Here is an 18,020-nt window from a genome sequence, read left to right as displayed (position 1 = left end):
TCAAGTAAAAAATACTTTAAAGTACTACTTAAGTAGTTTTTTGGGGTATCTGTACTTTACTTTACTATTTATATTTTTGACAATTTTTACTTTTACTTCACTACATTCCTAAAGAAAAGTACTTTTTACTCCATACATTTTCCCTGACACCCAAAAGTACTTGTTACATTTTGAATGGCTAGCAGGACAGGAAAATGGTCCAATTCACGCACTTATCAAGAGAACATCCCTGGTCATCCATACTGCCTCTGATCTGGCGGACTCACTAAACACAAATGCTTCATTTGTAAATTATGTCTGAGTGTTGGAGTGTTCCCCTGGCTCTCCGTAAATAAAAAATGGTGCTGTCTGGTTTACTTGATATAAGGAATTTGAAATGATTTATACTTTTCCTTTCAATAATAATTTTAGCAATTACATTTATTTACTTTTGATACTTTAAGTATATTTAAAACCAAATACTTTTAGAATTTTACTGAAGTAGTATTTCACAGGGTGACTTTCACTTGAGTCATTTTCTATTAAGGTATCTATACTTTTACTCAAGTATGACAATTAGGCACTTTTTCCACCACTGTCTGTATCCCTACACATATTCCAAGCACACCCGTGTGAAATAAACATGCTGCTGCAGTGCAGCCTGGGAAGCTGGTGCTGGCTTGCTTTCTATAAATATATCACACTCCATTCAAGTCTCCAGCGACATCACTCAAAACAGATGTGACAACAACCAATCAGACAACAAACTCATGTTGGTTCCCAGGGGTTTAACCAATAGGAGATGTAATGAGATAAAATATTCATAAAGCTTAAATGGTGTAATAATTTAGCGGTGGCCAGGGACTGGCTTTGGGGGAACGAAGCTGCCATGGTGATTAATTGGGGAGGGGACAGGGGTTGTCGTTAAAATAGATTTGTCCTGTGCTTAATTAGCAGGCAGTAAATCGGCCACCTCAAGGGAAGGCCCTGGAACTGTCAACTAGTCAGCAAATTGATAATGACAGGGTCTCCAACCAGCAGGTAATTGTTGGTTTTAGAAAGGTTAGTAACAGAAAAATCTATGTGTGACCTATTTTTACAATATCGTAATGGATTCTGTTTGTCGGTCACATTCATGGAGGAACATGTGCACAAATAATGATGTATGCTTCACTAGCATTTCATTTTGATGTTGTGAAAGGAGTGATTGAGCCATGAGAAGATTTGGTGGGGAACATCACAGATGAACTATTTTAAACAGAGGCTCTCTCTGCAGTAGCTAGCTGTGTGTCTAGATTGTGCTCTCATTCAAGTGAAACCAAATTAGGTCACTCCTGACAGCAAAATCCACAGTCCTAGGGCCCTTACATCTGTTTCTCCTCTGTTCCTCTCTCATATTTCAAAAATAGTTCCTATGGAGACGTACGGATCATTTATGAGTGCCTTCCTAAGCTCCCTATTTCATTTCTATAATCAATACATCTCCATTGATCTATTCACAGCAGTTTGCAGGGGATGTTTCTATGTCTATGCTTGTATTTGCTGGTGTGTACTGTGTGTGTATTGTGGTGTCTTGAAAGCTATGGGGCAGCTGCACACCCAGCTGGAGGTTTATCCCCAGTAGGACACTGCTACATGGACAGTGTGTGTGTGTGTCTGTTTGTGTCTGTGTGTGTGTGTGTGTGTGTGTGTGTGTGTGTGTGTGTGTGTGTGTGTGTGTGTGTGTGTGTGTGTGTGTGTGTGAGAGTGTGTGTGAGAGTGTGTGTGTGTGTGTGATGGGATATTGAGGACACAGTCACCTCCATACAGCACACGAGGGAAATAAAACAAGTCTGCCAGATCTCTCATAGGGAGCTGCATCTGTACTACTGGGAGGGTAAGGAGAGAGAGAAGGATCTTCCCAATGGGCCATATTCACCTCAGGAGGTCATGTGTAGCCCTCTTCTCTCCCCTCTTGAATCCATCCTTCTCTCCCTCTCATCCTTCCTTCCATTCATCCCTGTATCTGTCTGGGGCACTCACCTTTTCACCCTCTGTTGCTCGGCCAGGTACTGTGGTCTTTCATCATCTGCCAGGGCTTTATATAATCACACAGGCATGTACACACACACACACACACACACACACACACACACACACACACACACACACACACACACACACACACACACACACACACACACACACACACACAGTGCTAAAGCAACTACATACTGGATGTACTGTACGTACAGGACTTGCAGAGCAGAAATCTTGTCTTTGAGTAGCTCCTGGGCCTTGTTGAAGTCACACAGCATGTTCTGAGTCTCTCTGTTGTGCATGGCGTTCATCTCAGCCATCTCCCGCTCGTGTTTCTTACACAGGTCCTGTTCATGAGCCCTGATGAGAAGAGACCAGACCATTAAAGCCCATTCAGATCACGTCTTTATACGCCTCTCCAGCTCTGAGGCGCTGAGTCTCTGGTCCAGAGGTGTTACAGTATCCTAACGAGGCACAATTACCACAGACACATTCCTTTTGATCCTGCTGCCGCCAGTCAAATTGCATTCATCTTTGACTTTCTTTCATTTCCTGACACACTCATCCTTTCCTTTCCTAGAAAGACATACATAATTCATAGCAGAGGGCTCTGGAGGAGAGGTATCACTGTTTCGCCATAAGTGAAAAAAAACACTCCTCTCTATTTACTTATTGATTTATTTTGAAATCGGGACAGATGGACAGGACTTTTCCAGGACTTTTCACCAGCTCATTGAAATTTCCTGCATGGTAGCGGTGACTGTCTCCTCTCAGTGGGCTTTATGGCAGGGCTGCTCACTCTGAGGTACTGCAGTCGGAGAGAGAGACCATGAGGAGTACAGAGGAATATGTTTGCCTCTCCCTGAGTAACACCCTGAGGGACACATCATTTCCAATGTATTTATTTATTATGTTATTTTTATCTCAGAAACGAGGATTCGCCCGCGTGTTACATAATTGGAAGTGAAACGTACTCCACGAGGAGCTTGGAATCCTGCTAGCGATGTGTGTCGTTGATGTCACACATGCATGCACGCACAAACAGGCGTGCACTGATGCACACACATGCGCACTGGAACACTAGCCCTCGGATTCAGAGGGGTTGTGTTAAATGCGGAAGACACATTTCAGTTGAATGCATTCAGTTGTAAAACTGACTAGGTATCCCCCTTTCCCAATGGGACTTCCTAACTCTTTCTCAAACACCCAGAAAAGGCTACTCTCCTCGATGTTATCCTCACAAATAATCCTGATAGGCATCAGTCTGGTGTTTTCTGTCATGACCTTAGTGATCACTGTTTTACAGCCTGTGTTCGTAATGGCTGCTCAGTGAAACGACCTGTCCTGATTTGTCATAGACGCTTGACAAAAAAACTTTAATGAGCAAGCCTTCTTTCATGAACTGGCCTCTGTAAATTGGGATAGAATCAACTTGATCCCCTCTGTCGAAGACACTTGGACCTTCTTTTTTGATATTTTTAGTGTTATTGTTAACAAACACGCCACCATGAAGAAAAACATAATTAAAAACAGGTTCAGTTCCTGGTTCGACCATGATCTTGCAGAGTTACTCCACCTCAAGAAAAGGCTCGGCACACGCATACTCAGGCTGACTGGCTCTCGTTCAGGCAAATTAGAAATAAGTGGACTCAGGATATCCGGAAGGCCAAAGTTAGTTATTTTAAGGAAAAGTTCTCTCTCTGAAGTTCGGGAAACGGTTAAAGACCTGGAGAATAAACCCTCCTCTTCACAGCTGCCCATGTCCCTCAATGTTGATGATGTGGTTGTTACTGATGAGAAGCACATGGCTGAGCTCTTTAATCACCACTTCATTAAGTCAGGACTCCTATTTGACTCAACCATGCATCCTTGCCCGTCCAACATTTCCTCATCTCCCAACCCTTCTAACGTGACTAGTCAGATGTTTTAGACCCTTTCTTCTTTAAGGTTGCTGCCCCTATCATCGCCAAGCCCATCTCTGACCTTTTTAACCTGTCTCTCCTCTCTGGGGAGGTTTCCATGGCTTGGAAGGCAGCCATGGTTCGTCTTTTATTTAAAGGGGGTGATCAAGCTGATCCTAACCGCTATAGGCCTATTTCTATTTTGCCTTGTTTATCAAAAGTGTTGGAAAAACTTGTCAATAATCAACTGACTGGCTTTCTTGAGGTCTATAGTATTCTCTTGGGTATGTAATCTGGTTTCCGCCCAGGTTATGGATGCGTCACTGCAACCCTAAAGGTCCTCAATGATGTGACCATTGCCCTTGATTCTAAGCAACGTTGTGCTGCTATTTTTATTGACTTGGCCAAAGCTTTTGATACAGTAGACCATTCCATTCTTGTGGGTCGACTAAGGAGTATTGGTGGCTCTGTCTCTAAGGGGCCTTGGGCCTGGTTTGCTAACTATCTCTCTCAAAGAGTGCAGTGTATAAAGTCAGAACATCTGCTGTCTCAGCCACTGCTTGTCACCAAGGGAGTACCCCAAGGCTCGATCCTAGGCCCCACGTTCTTCTCAATTTACATTAACAACATAGCTCAGGCAGTAGGAAGCTCTCTCATCCATTCATATGCAAATTATACAGTCTTACACTCAGCTGGCCCCTTCCCTGATTTTGTGTTAAACACTCTACAACAAAGCTTTCTTAGTGTCCAACAAGCTTTCTCTACCCTTAACCTTGTTCTGAACACCTCCAAAGAAAGGTATTGTGGTTTGGTAAGAGGAATGCCCCTCTTCCCACGGGTGTGATTACTACCTCTGAGGGTGTAGAGCTTGAGGTAGTCACCTCATACAAGTACTTGGGAGTATGGCTAGACTGTACACTGTCCTTCTCTCAGCACATATCAAAGCTGCAGTCTAAATGTAAAACTAGACTTGGTTTCCTCTTTCGTAATAGCTCCTCTTTCACCACAGTTGCCACACTAACCCTGATTCAGATGACCATCCAACCCATGCTAGATTACGGAGACATAATTTATAGATCGGCAGGTAAGGGTGCTCTCGAGCGGCTAGATGTTCTATACCATTCGGCCATCATATTTGCCACCAATGCTCCTTATTGGACACATCACTGCACTCTATACTCCTCTGTAAACTGGTAATCTCTGTATACCCGTCGCAAGACCCACTGGTTGATGCTTATTTCTAAAACCCTCTTAGGCCTCACTCCCCCCTATCTGATATATCTACTGCAGCCCTCATCCTCCACATACAACACCCGTTCTGCAAGTCACATTCTGTTAAAGGCCACACACATCCCTGGGTCGCTCGACTTTTCAGTTCGCTGCAGCTAGCGACTGGAATGAGCTGCAACAAGCACTCAAACTGGACAGTTTTATCTCAATCTCTTCATTCAATGACTCAATCATGGCCACTCTTACTGACAGTTGTGACTGCTTGGCGTGATGTATTGTTGTCTCTACCTTCTGGCCCATTTGGCTGTTGTTCGCTACGCCTTATCATGTTTGTACCATGTTTTACGCTGCTACCATGTTGTGTTTCTACCATGTTGTGTTGCTACCATGCTGTGTTGTCTGTGTTGCTGCCTTGCCATGTTGTTGACTTAGGTCTATCTTTATGTAGTGTTGTCTCTCTTGTCGTGATGTGCATTTTGTCCTATATTTATATATATATTTTTTAAATCCCATCCCCTGTCCCCGCTGGAGGCCTTTGCCTTTTGATAGGCAGTCATTGTAAATAATAATTTGTTCTTAACTGACTTGCCTAATTAAATAAAGGTTCAATAAAAAATCAAATGAAATGTGATTAGTTATCTCTAGAAAAGCATCAGCCTCCATTATTTTAATTCATCACCAAAAAGGCTTTTAATTCTAATGAGAGTTCTTGCCTTTCATTCCATCCGGGCCTTAGCCACACATTATGAATTAATATAAGAGTGAATTATTAATTATCAGCCGGTGGGAAAAGCATGATGATAGATTATATTTAGGCCTTGCCCCAAATAACAGTTTCATATTTCCTTATCAATGTATTTGGCCATATAACAAAATGTCAAAAGGGACCATGTCATCAAAGGGAATAACAGATGACAAAATATAAACCAGGACATCTAGCAGGGAGAGGCAAATTGCCCCCCTCTCTTTCTGCCAGTATCCTTCCACTTTAATCTAACTTGAAAACGTTGCCAGCACTGCCAATGGCCCCTGACAGTCACATCTAAACAAGAGGAAGTCGCACAACTGAACTTCTCGTGTTGTGATTCACCAGTCATCTAAATGAACTAAACAATCCAAAATAACCTTCATCATGACTATATTAAAACGAGGTAGAGGCATTCACCTGTAAGGATAGCATACGGAGACTCACCTACAGTGCCTTCAGAAAGTATCCACACCTCTTGACTAATTCCACATTTTGTTGTGTTACAGCCTGATTTTAAAATGGATTAAATTGAGTTTTTGTGTCACTGGCCTACATACAATACCCCATAATGTCAAGTGGAATTATGTTTTTAGACATTTTTACAAGTTAATTTAAAATGAAAAGCTGAAATGTCTTCAGTCAATAAGTATACAACCCTTTTGTTATGACAAGTCTAAATAAGTTCAGGAGTAAACATGTGGTCAACAAGTCACATAATAAGTTGCATGGACTCACTCTGTGTGCATTAATAGTGTTTAACGTGATTTTTGAATGACTACCTCATCTCTGTACCCCACACATGCAATTATCTGTAAGGTCCCTCAGTCGAGCAGTGAATTTCAAACACAGATTCAACCATAAAGACCAGAGGGGTTGTCCAATACCTCGCAGAGAAGGGTACCTATTGGTAGATGGGTAAAAAAATGGCAGACATTGAATATCCCTTGGAGCATGGTAAAGTTATTAATTTGGATTAATAACACTTTGGATGGTATATCAATACACCCAGTCACTATAAGGATACGGACATCCTTCCTAACTCAGTTGCCAGAGAGGAAGGAAACTGCTCGGGGAATGCACCATGAGGCCAATGGTGACTTTAAAACAGTTACAGAGTTGAATGGCTGTTATAGGAGAAAACTGAGGATGGATCAACAACATTGTAATTACTCCACAATACTAAGTAAATTACAGAGTGAAAAGAAGGAAACCCGTACAGAATAAAAACTTGTTCGCAATAAGCCACTAAAGTAAAACTGCTAAAAATGTGGCAAAGAAATGAACTGTATATCCTGAATACAAAAGATTATGTTTGGGGCAAATCCAAAACAACATCACTGAGTACCACTCTTCATATTTTCAAGCATGGTGGTGGCTGCATCATGTTATGATAGTTTTTTAGGATAAAAAGCAACAGAATAGAGCTAAGCACGGGCTACATCCGAGAGGAAAACCTGATTCAGTCTGCTTTCCTCCAGGACAATAACCTAAAACACAAATATACACTGGAGTTGCTTACTAAGACAACATTGAATGTTCCAGAGTGGCCTACTATAGCTACAGTTTTGACTTAAATCAGCTTGAAAATCTATGGCAATACTTTAAAATGGATGTCAATGATCAACAACCAACTTGACAGAACTTGAAGAATTAAACAAATTATAATGTGCAAATATTATACAATCAACGTGTGCAAATCTCTTAGAGACTTACCCAGAAAGATTCACAGCTGTAATCGCTGCCGAATGTGATTCTAACATGTATTGACTCAGGGGTGTAAATACTTATGTAAATGAGATATTTCTGTATTTCATTTTCAATAAATATGCCAACATTTCTAAAAACATGTTTTCACTTTGTCATTATGGGGTATTGTGTGTAGAAGGCTGAGGCAATAAATATATTTAATCAATTTTGAATTCAAGCCGTAACAAGGGTATGAATACAGGGGTATGAGTACGCAACGCACCGGAACAACATTACTGTAGATGGCCTGTTATTGTGTCAACCCTCCTTTGTGTCACCCCATAATGCTCTGTGGTGGGGTCACGGCCCTCCCCTCCTGCCCTCTCCTCCCACCCACCTGATCTGCTGGTTGGCCTCACTGCGGATCTTCAGCACCTCCTTGCCCTTAAGCTCCAGCTCCTTGGTGAGCGTGTTGATGTTTTCATTCAGTGTGTGGATTTCGTGGTCCAGCTCAGCAATGTGGTTCTTCCTCCTTACCACCTCCTCCTGCAGGTCTGAGATACGGCCCAGCAACTCCCTCTCCTTTGGGGTAATAGGCAGACATACACAGGCAACACACACAAAGATACACAGAAACACACAAAAATCAAGCAAAAAAAAAACACGTTGGAGTTAGCATTTGATCTCATTTGTGCATTATTGCTGTGCTGTTGTGCTGCTTCCTTGTATTCCCAAGGGGTACTGTGATGTTGAATACCATCTTTACAGTGCCATGATGCTACAGCTTAAGTGGGCACACTCACATACCATGGTCACTAGTGATTAGGCCTGGGAATTGCCAGGGACCTTACGATACAATATTATCATGATACTTAGATGCCGATACGATCTGTATTGTGATTGTCACAATTCTATATGTATTGCGATTTGATACTGTGATTTTATTGCAATTCGATGTTCCAAACATATTGCTGCAGAGAGACATGAGAGAGCCATGAGAAAAAAAGTTTTATCAGTCATGGAAATTAAGAGTCCTGAAAACAAATTGGCTCCCTATTTAAAAATAAGATGGAGAACAAGCTATGAAGGAAAAATACTGGAGTTTTAGCGCAAATATACAGGCAGCAAGAGCAACAATTATATTGCGAGATTGTCAAAATGATACGTCAAGGAAACTGTACTGTTCAGATGGGTTAAATGGAGAAGTAGCCTGAAATCTGGACACTGACTGTAGGTCTATAACCTCTCATATAGCCTGATCTAATATTAACTCCCGCAGAATTAAGCATTTCTTGCAGTAAAATTATACACCAAATGTACATTTTGACTCGAGAACAGAAGTGGAGAAATATGATTTATTTCATTCAGCATCTTGAGAAAATGAATGCGCAGTTAGCAACCGTCTGTAATGGTGCTATTTTATCAGCATAAAATCTTTATTTCAAACATCATAAAATATGCATCCAAGCTGAACTGAAATCTTCTCAAAAACATGTTGTGTCGTTTTTAACAGCTTTAAATTTTCTTAAAAACGGGCAAACTGATACAATTTTGCAAGTAAAATCTTTTCCATTGTAAGGGGTGCGTAACTGGTGGCAGGGAAGTCAGACGCAGGAGAGCAGAACTAGGTAATTGCCGGAACAGTTTAATTCCAAAACCAACGGTATCAAGAAAATAACAACTTGGGTACAAAACCAGACGTGCACCAGTCAACATGTGCCCATGCACTTACAAACAAACAATACCACACAAAGACATGGGGGGAACAGAGGATTAAATAAACAACACATAATGAGGGAATGAAAACCAGGTGTGTGGGAAAACAAGACAAAAAAAATGGAAAATGAAAAATGGATCGGCGATGGCGAGAAGACCGGTGAAGTCGACCGCCGAACACCGCCCGAACAAGGAGAGGAACAGACTTCGGTAGAAGTCGTGACAGTAACCCCTTCCCCCCTTGACGCGCGGCCCCAGCAGCGCGCCAACACTGGACTCGGGGACGACCCGGAGGGCGAGGCGCAGGGCGATCCGGACGGAGACGTTGGAACTCCCGCAGCATTGAAGGGTCCAACACGTCCTCCACCAGAACCCAGCATCTCTCCTCCGGACCATACCCCTCCCAGTCCACGAGGTACTGAAGGCCCCTCGCCCTCGCCTCGAATCCAGTATGGAACGAACGGAGTACGCCGGGCCCTCCTCGATTTTCAGAGGGGGCGGAGGAACCTCCCGCGCCTCAGACTCCTGGAGCGGGCCAGCCACCACCGGCCCGAGGAGAGACACATGGAACGAGGGTTTAATACGGTAATGTCACCTGTAACTCACCTCGTTCACTCTCCTCAGGACTTTAAATGGCCCCACAAACCGCGGACCCAGCTTCCGGCAGGGCAGGTGGAGGGGCAGGTTACAGGTCGAAAACCTGACCCGGTTCCTCGGTGCGAACACCGGGGCCTCACTGCGGTGACAGTCTGCGCCGGCTTTCTGGCGCAGCACGGCACGCTGAAGGTGAACATGGGCGGCGTCCCATGTTTCCTTTGCGCGCTGGAACCAGTCGTCCACCACAGGAGCCTCGTTCTGACTCTGATGCCAAGGAGCCAGAACCGGCTGATACCCCAGTACGCACTGGAAGGGGAAGAGGTTAGTGGAGGAGTGGCGGAGCGAGTTCTGGGCCATCTCTGCCCAGGGCACGAACGCTGGTCCTGGCAATAAGGCTGCCCACATCCTGGTTAACTCTCTCCACCTGCCCGTTACTCTCGGGGTGAAAACCTGAGGTAAGGCTGATCGAGACCCCCAGACATTCCATGAACGCCCTCCAGACCCTCGAAGTGAACTGGGGACCCCGATCAGACGTGTGTAAACAAGGCCTCCACAGTCTGTAGGGCCGTAGGGAGACCGGGCAGCGGGAGGAGACGGCAGGACTTAGAGAAATGATCCACAACAACCAGGATTGTGGTGTTTCCCTGTGATGGGGGTGATCGGTCAGGAAATCGATCGACAGGTGTGACCATGGCCGCTGTGGAACAGGTAAGGGGTGTAGCTTACCTCTGAGCAGGTGCCTAGGAGCCTTACACTGGGCACACCCCGAGCAGGAGGAAACATAAACCCTCGCGACCTTAGCCAAAGTGGGCCACCAGTACTTCCCACTCAGACAGCGCACCGTCCGACCGATGCCTGGATGACCAGAGGAGGTTGACGTGTGGGCCCAATAGATCAGCCGGTCATGGACAGCAGACGGAATGTACAGACGCCCAGCGGGACACTGGAGGGGAGCGGGCTCTGCACGCAATGCCTGCTCAATGTCCGCGTCCATCCCCCACACTACCGGCGCCACTAGGCAGGAAGCCGGAAGTATGGGGGTGGGACCCATGGGCCGCTCCTCTGTGTCATACAGCCGGGAAAATGCGTCTGCCTTCATGTTCTGGGAACCTGGTCTGTCAGAAAGGGTGAAAACAAAACAGTGAAAAACATGGCCCACCTTGAATGGCGAGGGTTCAGTCTCCTCGCTGCCCAGATGTACTCCAGATTGCGTTGGTCAGTCCAGATGAGAAAGGGTGTTTAGCCCCCTCAAGCCAATGTCTCCACGCCTTCAAAGCCTTGATGACAGCCAAAAGTTTCGCTTCGCCGGTCTGAGCTTCCTCGAGAAGAAGGCATAGGGGCGGAGCTTCGGTAACGTACCCGAGCGCTGAGAGAGCATGGCTCCTATCGCAGCCTTGGACGCGTCCACCTCCACTATGAATACCAAAGAGGGTAACCAAAGGCCCTGTCCGCTTCAGCCGACCACTGCAAACGTACCGGTCCCCCCTTCAGCAGTGAGGTAATGGGAGCCGTTACCTGACCAAAACCCCGGATAAACCTCCGGTAGTAATTGGCAAACCCTAGAAACCGCTGCACTTCCTTTACCGTGATGGGAGTCGGCCAATTACGCACGGGCTGAGATGCGGTCACTCTCCATCTCCACCCCTGAGGTGGAAATGCGGTACCCTAGGAAGGAGACGGACTGTTGGAAGAACAGCCATTTCTCAGCCTTGGTGTACAGGTCATGCTCCAACAGTCGACCAAGCACCTTGCGCACCAGGGACACATGCTTGGTGCGTGTAGCGGAGTATATCAGAATGTCATCAATATACACCACTACACCCTGCCCGTGCAGGTCCCTGAAAATCTCATCTACAAAGGCTTGGAAGAGTGATGGAGCATTCATCAACCTGTACGGCATGACGAGGTACTAATAATGCCCTGAGGTGGTACTGAACGCCTTCTTCCACTCGTCTCCCTCCCGGACATGCACCAAGTTGTAAGCGCTCCTGAGATCAAGTTTGGTGAAGAAGCGCGCCCCGTGCATTGACACAATCACTGTGGCGATAAGAGGTAGCGGGTAACTGTACCTCACAGTTATCTGATTAAGGCCTCAATAGTCAATACATGGGCGCAGACCTCCCTCCTTCTCCTTCACAAAAAATCAACTCAAGGAGGCGGGGGAAGTGTAGGACCGAATGTACCCCTGACGCAGGGATTCGGAGACATATGTTTCCATAGCCACCATCTCCGCCTGTGACAGAGGATACACGTGACTCCTGGGAAGTGCGGCGTCTACCAGGAGATGTATCGCACAATCCCCCCGTCGATGGGGTGGTAATTGAGTCGTCTACTTTTTGGAGAAGGTGAGAGCCAAATCGGCATATTCGGGGGGAATGCGCACAGTGGAGACCTGGTCTGGACTTTCCACTGTAGTAGCACCTACGGAAACCCCTAAACCATCCCCGAGCACTCTTGCGACCACCCCGTGAGAGCCCTCCGTTGCCATGAAACAGTGAGGTCATGACAAGCTAACCAGGGTAGGCCCAGCACCACGGGAAACGCAGGAGAGTCAATGAGAAAGAGACTGATTCTCTCCGTGTGACCCATAGTTATTTTGTGTTTTCCTTGTTTTAGTGTTGGTCAGGACGTGAGCTGGATGTGCATTCTATGTTGTGTGTCTGGTTTGTCTATTTCTATGTTTGGCCTGATATGGTTCTCAATCAGAGGCAGGTGTTAGTCATTGTCTCTGATTGGAAACCATATTTAGGTAGCCTGTTTTGTGTTGGGTTTTGTGGGTGGTTGTTTCCTGTCTTTGTGTTTTATGCACCAGTTAGGACTGTTTCGGTTTTCACGTTTATTGTTTTGTATCCTGTTCATGTTTGAGTTACCTTATTAAATGAACATGAACTCTAACCACGCTGCGTTTTGGTCCGCCTCTCCTTCCCAGGAAGAAAGCCGTTACACTGCGTCACCATGCCCAGATGAGCGGTGGCCTCCCTAATCAACCCTGACCCTAATGGTCGACTATCTAAGGCGTGAACTGGGAAGGGCATATCTACAGGAACGATGGGGATCCCTAAACTATGGGCAAATGATCTGTCAATAAAATTCCCAGCCGCGCCTGAATCTTATGCTGGGAATGCGGGGAAAACTCAGGAAAAGTAATGAACAAAAACATATGTACAACAGAGGGCTCTGGGTGAGAATGGTGCCTTCTCACCTGGGGTGACGCCAGAGTGCCCTGCCTGCTGCCTCGTCACCCAGAGGAACTAACCCGGCACCGACCGGCAGTGTGAACTCTGCGGCCACAGATGGTGCATGAGACGGAACCTCCTCCGGTCTCCCTGAGTGCAGCACCTCCCAACTCCATGGGCATCGGAGCGGTGGTGCTGGGGGATGGAACCAACAGACCCCGATCTGGACGTCCGCGTGTAGCCAGCAAACCGAATGGACAGGTCCATCAGCTGGTCGAAGGTGAGGGTGGTGTCCCTGCAGGCCAACTCTCGATGGACGTCCTTGCGCAAATTGCAGCGATAGTGGTCGATCAGGGCCCTGTCCTTCCATCCCACTCTGGAGGCCAGGGTTCGAAATTCCAAAGCGAACTCCTGTGCGCTCCTCGCCACCTGCCGCAGGCGGAAAAGATGAAGACTGCCCAGAAACGATGGGTGAACTCCTCAAAGTGGTCCAGCACCCCATCTCCTTCCACCCACACGGTGTTGGCCCACTCCAGGCCTTTCCCCGAGAGGCGGACACCCTATCACAGCCCGAAGGAGCCGGGTGGACGTTTGCCAGGTATAACTCCAAACTGCAACAGGAAACCCTGGCAGCAGGCAGCCGTCCCATCGTACTCCCCGGGGAGGGTGAGGCAAATTCCACTGGAACCGGGTGCAGGGGGAGTGAGTAGTGGAGGCCCCGGTTGTGCTGGTGGAGGTGCTGGAGGAACTCTCCCAGCGATCCATAGTAGAGGTCGACCGATTACGATTTTTCAATGCCTATACCGATACCAATTATTGGAGGACAAAAAAGACGATACCGATTAATCGGACGATTTTTTGTATTTGTAATAATGACAATTACAACAATACTGAATGAACACTTATTTTAACTTAATATAATACATCAATAAATCAATTTAGCCTCAAATAAATAATGAAACATGTTCAATTTGGTTTAAATAATGCAAAAACAACGTTTTGGAGAAGAAAGTGAAAGTGCAATATATATATGTAAGAAAGCTAACGTTTAACCTGGCTGTTGCTGTCTGGTCCATTGTACTGCAAACCTACTGGTAAAGCCTTCACTAGAATATTTAGTGTATTTAGTCAAATGTTCAGTATGTAATAGGGACAACGATACCATTTAAATCTAGATGGACTATTATCACTCTCTTTCTCAAAGTTACTGTAACAGTTAACTCTACAGTTTGATATATCAAATGCTAACATCCCCTTTTGCCCAGGCAGAAATACATGTAATTACCTGATTATACTGTTCAGAGAACTATAACTACATCCCAGTTGTAGATTAATCATGCTTTGCTTGGCTCAAAGATCATTTCCCCCTTCAGCAACGGCACATCCTTTAAAAAGTCCTTCCCTCTATAACAGAGACTACGCTAAGAGTTCCCACAGCATACCGTCAAGTCCAACTCTGGTATTGAAGTTGATGGCTCTTGTGTAATCCGATTACAATCTGTATTCATTTTGAATTCCTGTAAATATAATTTCATGCCAGCTGATTGAGGTGATAACAGTAGTGTAGTTATTAATGTGTGGGCCACTGCAGGGGGCTGGTTTCAGTGGACTAGCTCACTCTCCTCTCCATAGAAGCTTGCTTACCCATCCTCTGCCTAACAGAGATTCACTGTGACATTTCGGTTGACTCCCAATCTCCCCAGTGGATACCTGTTTTGCTTGGAAGCCAACATGATTGCCATGTCTCTGCATGGGTTGGTCGTGGATTACACAGGTAGAGGCAGACAGTGCTGAACATCAGTGTGGGAAAGGGAGTTTTTGGCTATGTTCCAATTGGCATGTGACCCTATCTTTGTGTATGCAGCGGCTGGTTAGGCGAGTGCGTGTCTGCGTGTCCATTTGTGTGAAAATGTGTGCGCGCAAGTTGATTTGATTGACGTGTGCCTGGGCCGTAAAGTGAGAGAGTGGTGGCAGCTCCAATAGCAGCACTGAGCCTCACAGTGAGGACCCTAGGCCGACCTGCAGAGGTTCAGAGGGACAGTCTGAATGCCACCCGGACAACTAACCCTCTCCGTTACGGTGGCACTATAGAATAGTAATATTCATTGTCCATCTAAAGATGGTCTAAGGAACTTAGAGCAAATTGTATGGTGGAGCCATTTGAGCGGTACTTCTCAAAATCAAACAGACACTTTTCTAGGGCAAAAGAAGCTTTAAAGGGTTTGGACAAAATGTCACAGGAACAAAATAGCACTTCAGGTTTCAAAGATTCCTCTGAGGGGATGGTGGGAAGTTGGTAGATGGAGTTCCCAACTCCAATAATCACCATATTTGATCTCTGATCTTTGACAAAAAGCTCTTTAAAAAATGATTTAATTTCTGTGGCTGGCTGACACTTAGTTTGACAGCAGTGCGACTGGAGGTGGGTAGAGGGTACAGTACAGTGGTAGAGGTCTGGGAATAGGAAGGTCTCAGCGAGGAGCTGATTAGAAGACAAGTATACTGGCCTCGTGAGGCCTCTCTGAGCCCCAGCTCCCCAGTCTCTCTCTCTGCTTCCACAGGATTGTCTGTCTCTACAGTTCCAGAGCAGACTGATCAAAAGGCCAGCCAGAGCACAGCCTCGTCATTAGCGGCTGGTAGCCACATACAGAGAGAGAGAAAGAAAGAGAGGAAGTGAGAGAGAGCTGAGTCACTAGAGGGAAGCAGTCAGATCTGTCTGTGATCAGTCTGTGATCAGTCAGATTAGTCTGTGAAGCCGGAGTGATTGGAGGTACTGAGACCCTCACCCCCAAAACTCAACCTCTCCAGGGCTACATCACATCACAAGGATGGGAGGTGTCGAGCTGCTGCCATTAGTCCAAGAATTGCCACGAACCAGAGAGCGGTGAGTCACAATGGTAGATGAAATCTTTCTTCAGCCTCCATAAATTATATGAGATCAAGTATACCTGTGGTTGGAATTCAATTCATACCCAATACTGCCACAAAGCAGGAATAACTCCAGTGCCATTGATCCGCAATAGAGGTGACACTGAAACGTTATTGATAAGGAAACTTCTTTACAGATTAGGCTCTGTCATAGTATCTATGAGTCACGACCACTGAGGGGAGAGACCATCCTCCTTCCCCACCCCAGCAGGAGCGCACCTCCTCTAAACATCCCTATCTGCCCAATAATCTGGGAAAATAGAGGCATCTATCACAGTTTGCAAACAGGCCGCGGCGTGTCTCCGCCGTGAAAAATAGGTCCGCTGGTGATGAGGAGCCATTAGCGATGCTTCAGTTGTTGGAGATGAATTGAGCATTTACAGGCCTGTGTAGGATTTCATTAAGACAAGGTCTCATAGACAGACATTGTTTTGAGGAATCAGCCTCCGGGGACTAGAGCATGGGGATATTAACTTTCAGATACAGAAAAACATGAGAGGAAAGATGACACAGACCTCTCGATGGCCAAAATGCACACAGGGGCGCACACATACGCAGGCACGCACGAAAGCACACACACACACACACACACACACACACAGACAGACAGACAGACAGACAGACAGACAGACAGACAGACAGACAGACAGACAGACAGACAGACAGACAGACAGACAGACAGACAGACAGACAGACAGACAGACAGACAGACAGACAGACAGACAGACAGACAGACAGACAGACAGACAGACAGACAGACAGACAGACAGACAGACAGACAGACAGACAGACAGACAGACAGACAGACAGACAGACAGACAGACAGACAGACAGACAGACAGACAGACAGACAGACAGAGACACACACACACACACACAGATAATATGTAGCTACCATGAGCAATAGAGTATAAAAAATAAACATTCTTCAGAGCCGTTTGTCTGTCAGAAGCCGAGCATTCGTCTGTGGGGAAAGCTGATCACTATCTCCAGCAAACGCAATTCTCCACACCGCAGACCAGGCCTGCTAATCTCACAGCTCATTAAACAAGCCAGCACCGTGCATCTCTCAGGGGCCACAATTATCGATAAGGCAGCACAGCGCTCAGCGCGGGCCCCGCCGCCCGCCGTACCATCAACAGCTCAGCACAGGGAGTTGTTTGTTAGATACATCTCTCCGTCTCCCAGAAAGAGGACAAGCAACACTTTGTACCTCTCTTCAGACGGCCCTCTCTCTATCTACCGGGGCTGCTGGGCTGGAGGGACTGTTCAAAGGAAAACACCCTGCTCGGCGTTGCTAAGGCTCTTTGATTAAGGCACATGTTCATTCTAAAGATCAGAGCTTTGCCATTTACTGGGTAAAACCACAACACCTCTATAAGAGACAACAGCAGCCGTACAGTCTGGGAAACATAACTGGCGGCTGTGATTAGCAGATCTGTATAATGAAGGATGACTCAATGTACGGGCAGCCCTCACGCAGGAGGGATGTCTCAGCGTCTGAGAAATCATGCAGCCCTATGGGACATAGACAGAGAGACAGGGCTGTGTCCTGATACGTCTGACTGCTGAGCTGAACACAGACAGTTTGAAGGAGAGGGGGCTTAGAGAAGGTTGTTGGTTGATTGAGACACCACCAGTAAGCCTGTTTATGCCATGAGAGATGTCAGACGTACTAGTACTGTGGTGCTTGAATATGGCAGCCCTATATGGGATGAGAAGAACAGGCCATGGTTCACTTCACACACACCTCTCAGGTGCAAAAACCAGGCAGGGCATTTCATATGCATTTGGAATATGCATTGCTGTCTAATACAAGCGAGAATCACACCTCAAAGACCTCAATATATTTCCTGTTTTGTTTTCCAGGTATCCTCGCATCGTAACATGAGGTGGATCTCACAGACCTGGCAGTATGGTGCCAGGACAACAACCTCTCCCTCAATGTGAGCAAGACAAAGGAGCTGATCGTGGACTACAGGAAAAGGCGGGCCGAACAGGTCCCCAGTTAAAATCGGCGGGTAGTGGAGCGGGTCGAGA

The 18,020-nt window shown here is 46.2% G+C and overlaps 1 protein-coding gene across 4 annotated transcripts in view; it reads right to left on the bottom strand.

The window, feature by feature from the left end:
• Positions 1–18,020, bottom strand: part of fam184ab (family with sequence similarity 184 member Ab) — a 146,285-nt gene that overhangs the window by 6,308 nt on the left and 121,957 nt on the right. For all 4 annotated transcript variants that reach the window (XM_042300709.1, XM_042300711.1, XM_042300710.1 and 1 more), the window contains exons 14-15: positions 7,961–8,145; positions 2,212–2,358 (exon numbers count right to left, since the gene is read on the bottom strand). In XM_042300709.1, coding sequence (XP_042156643.1) covers positions 2,212–2,358; positions 7,961–8,145 — 332 coding nt within the window. The remainder of the gene's footprint in view (positions 1–2,211; positions 2,359–7,960; positions 8,146–18,020) is intronic.

The sequence above is a fragment of the Oncorhynchus tshawytscha genome, linkage group LG18, assembly GCF_018296145.1.
Source record: "Oncorhynchus tshawytscha isolate Ot180627B linkage group LG18, Otsh_v2.0, whole genome shotgun sequence".
NCBI classification, from domain to species: domain Eukaryota; kingdom Metazoa; phylum Chordata; class Actinopteri; order Salmoniformes; family Salmonidae; genus Oncorhynchus; species Oncorhynchus tshawytscha.
This window is presented reverse-complemented; position numbering and strand designations above follow the sequence as displayed.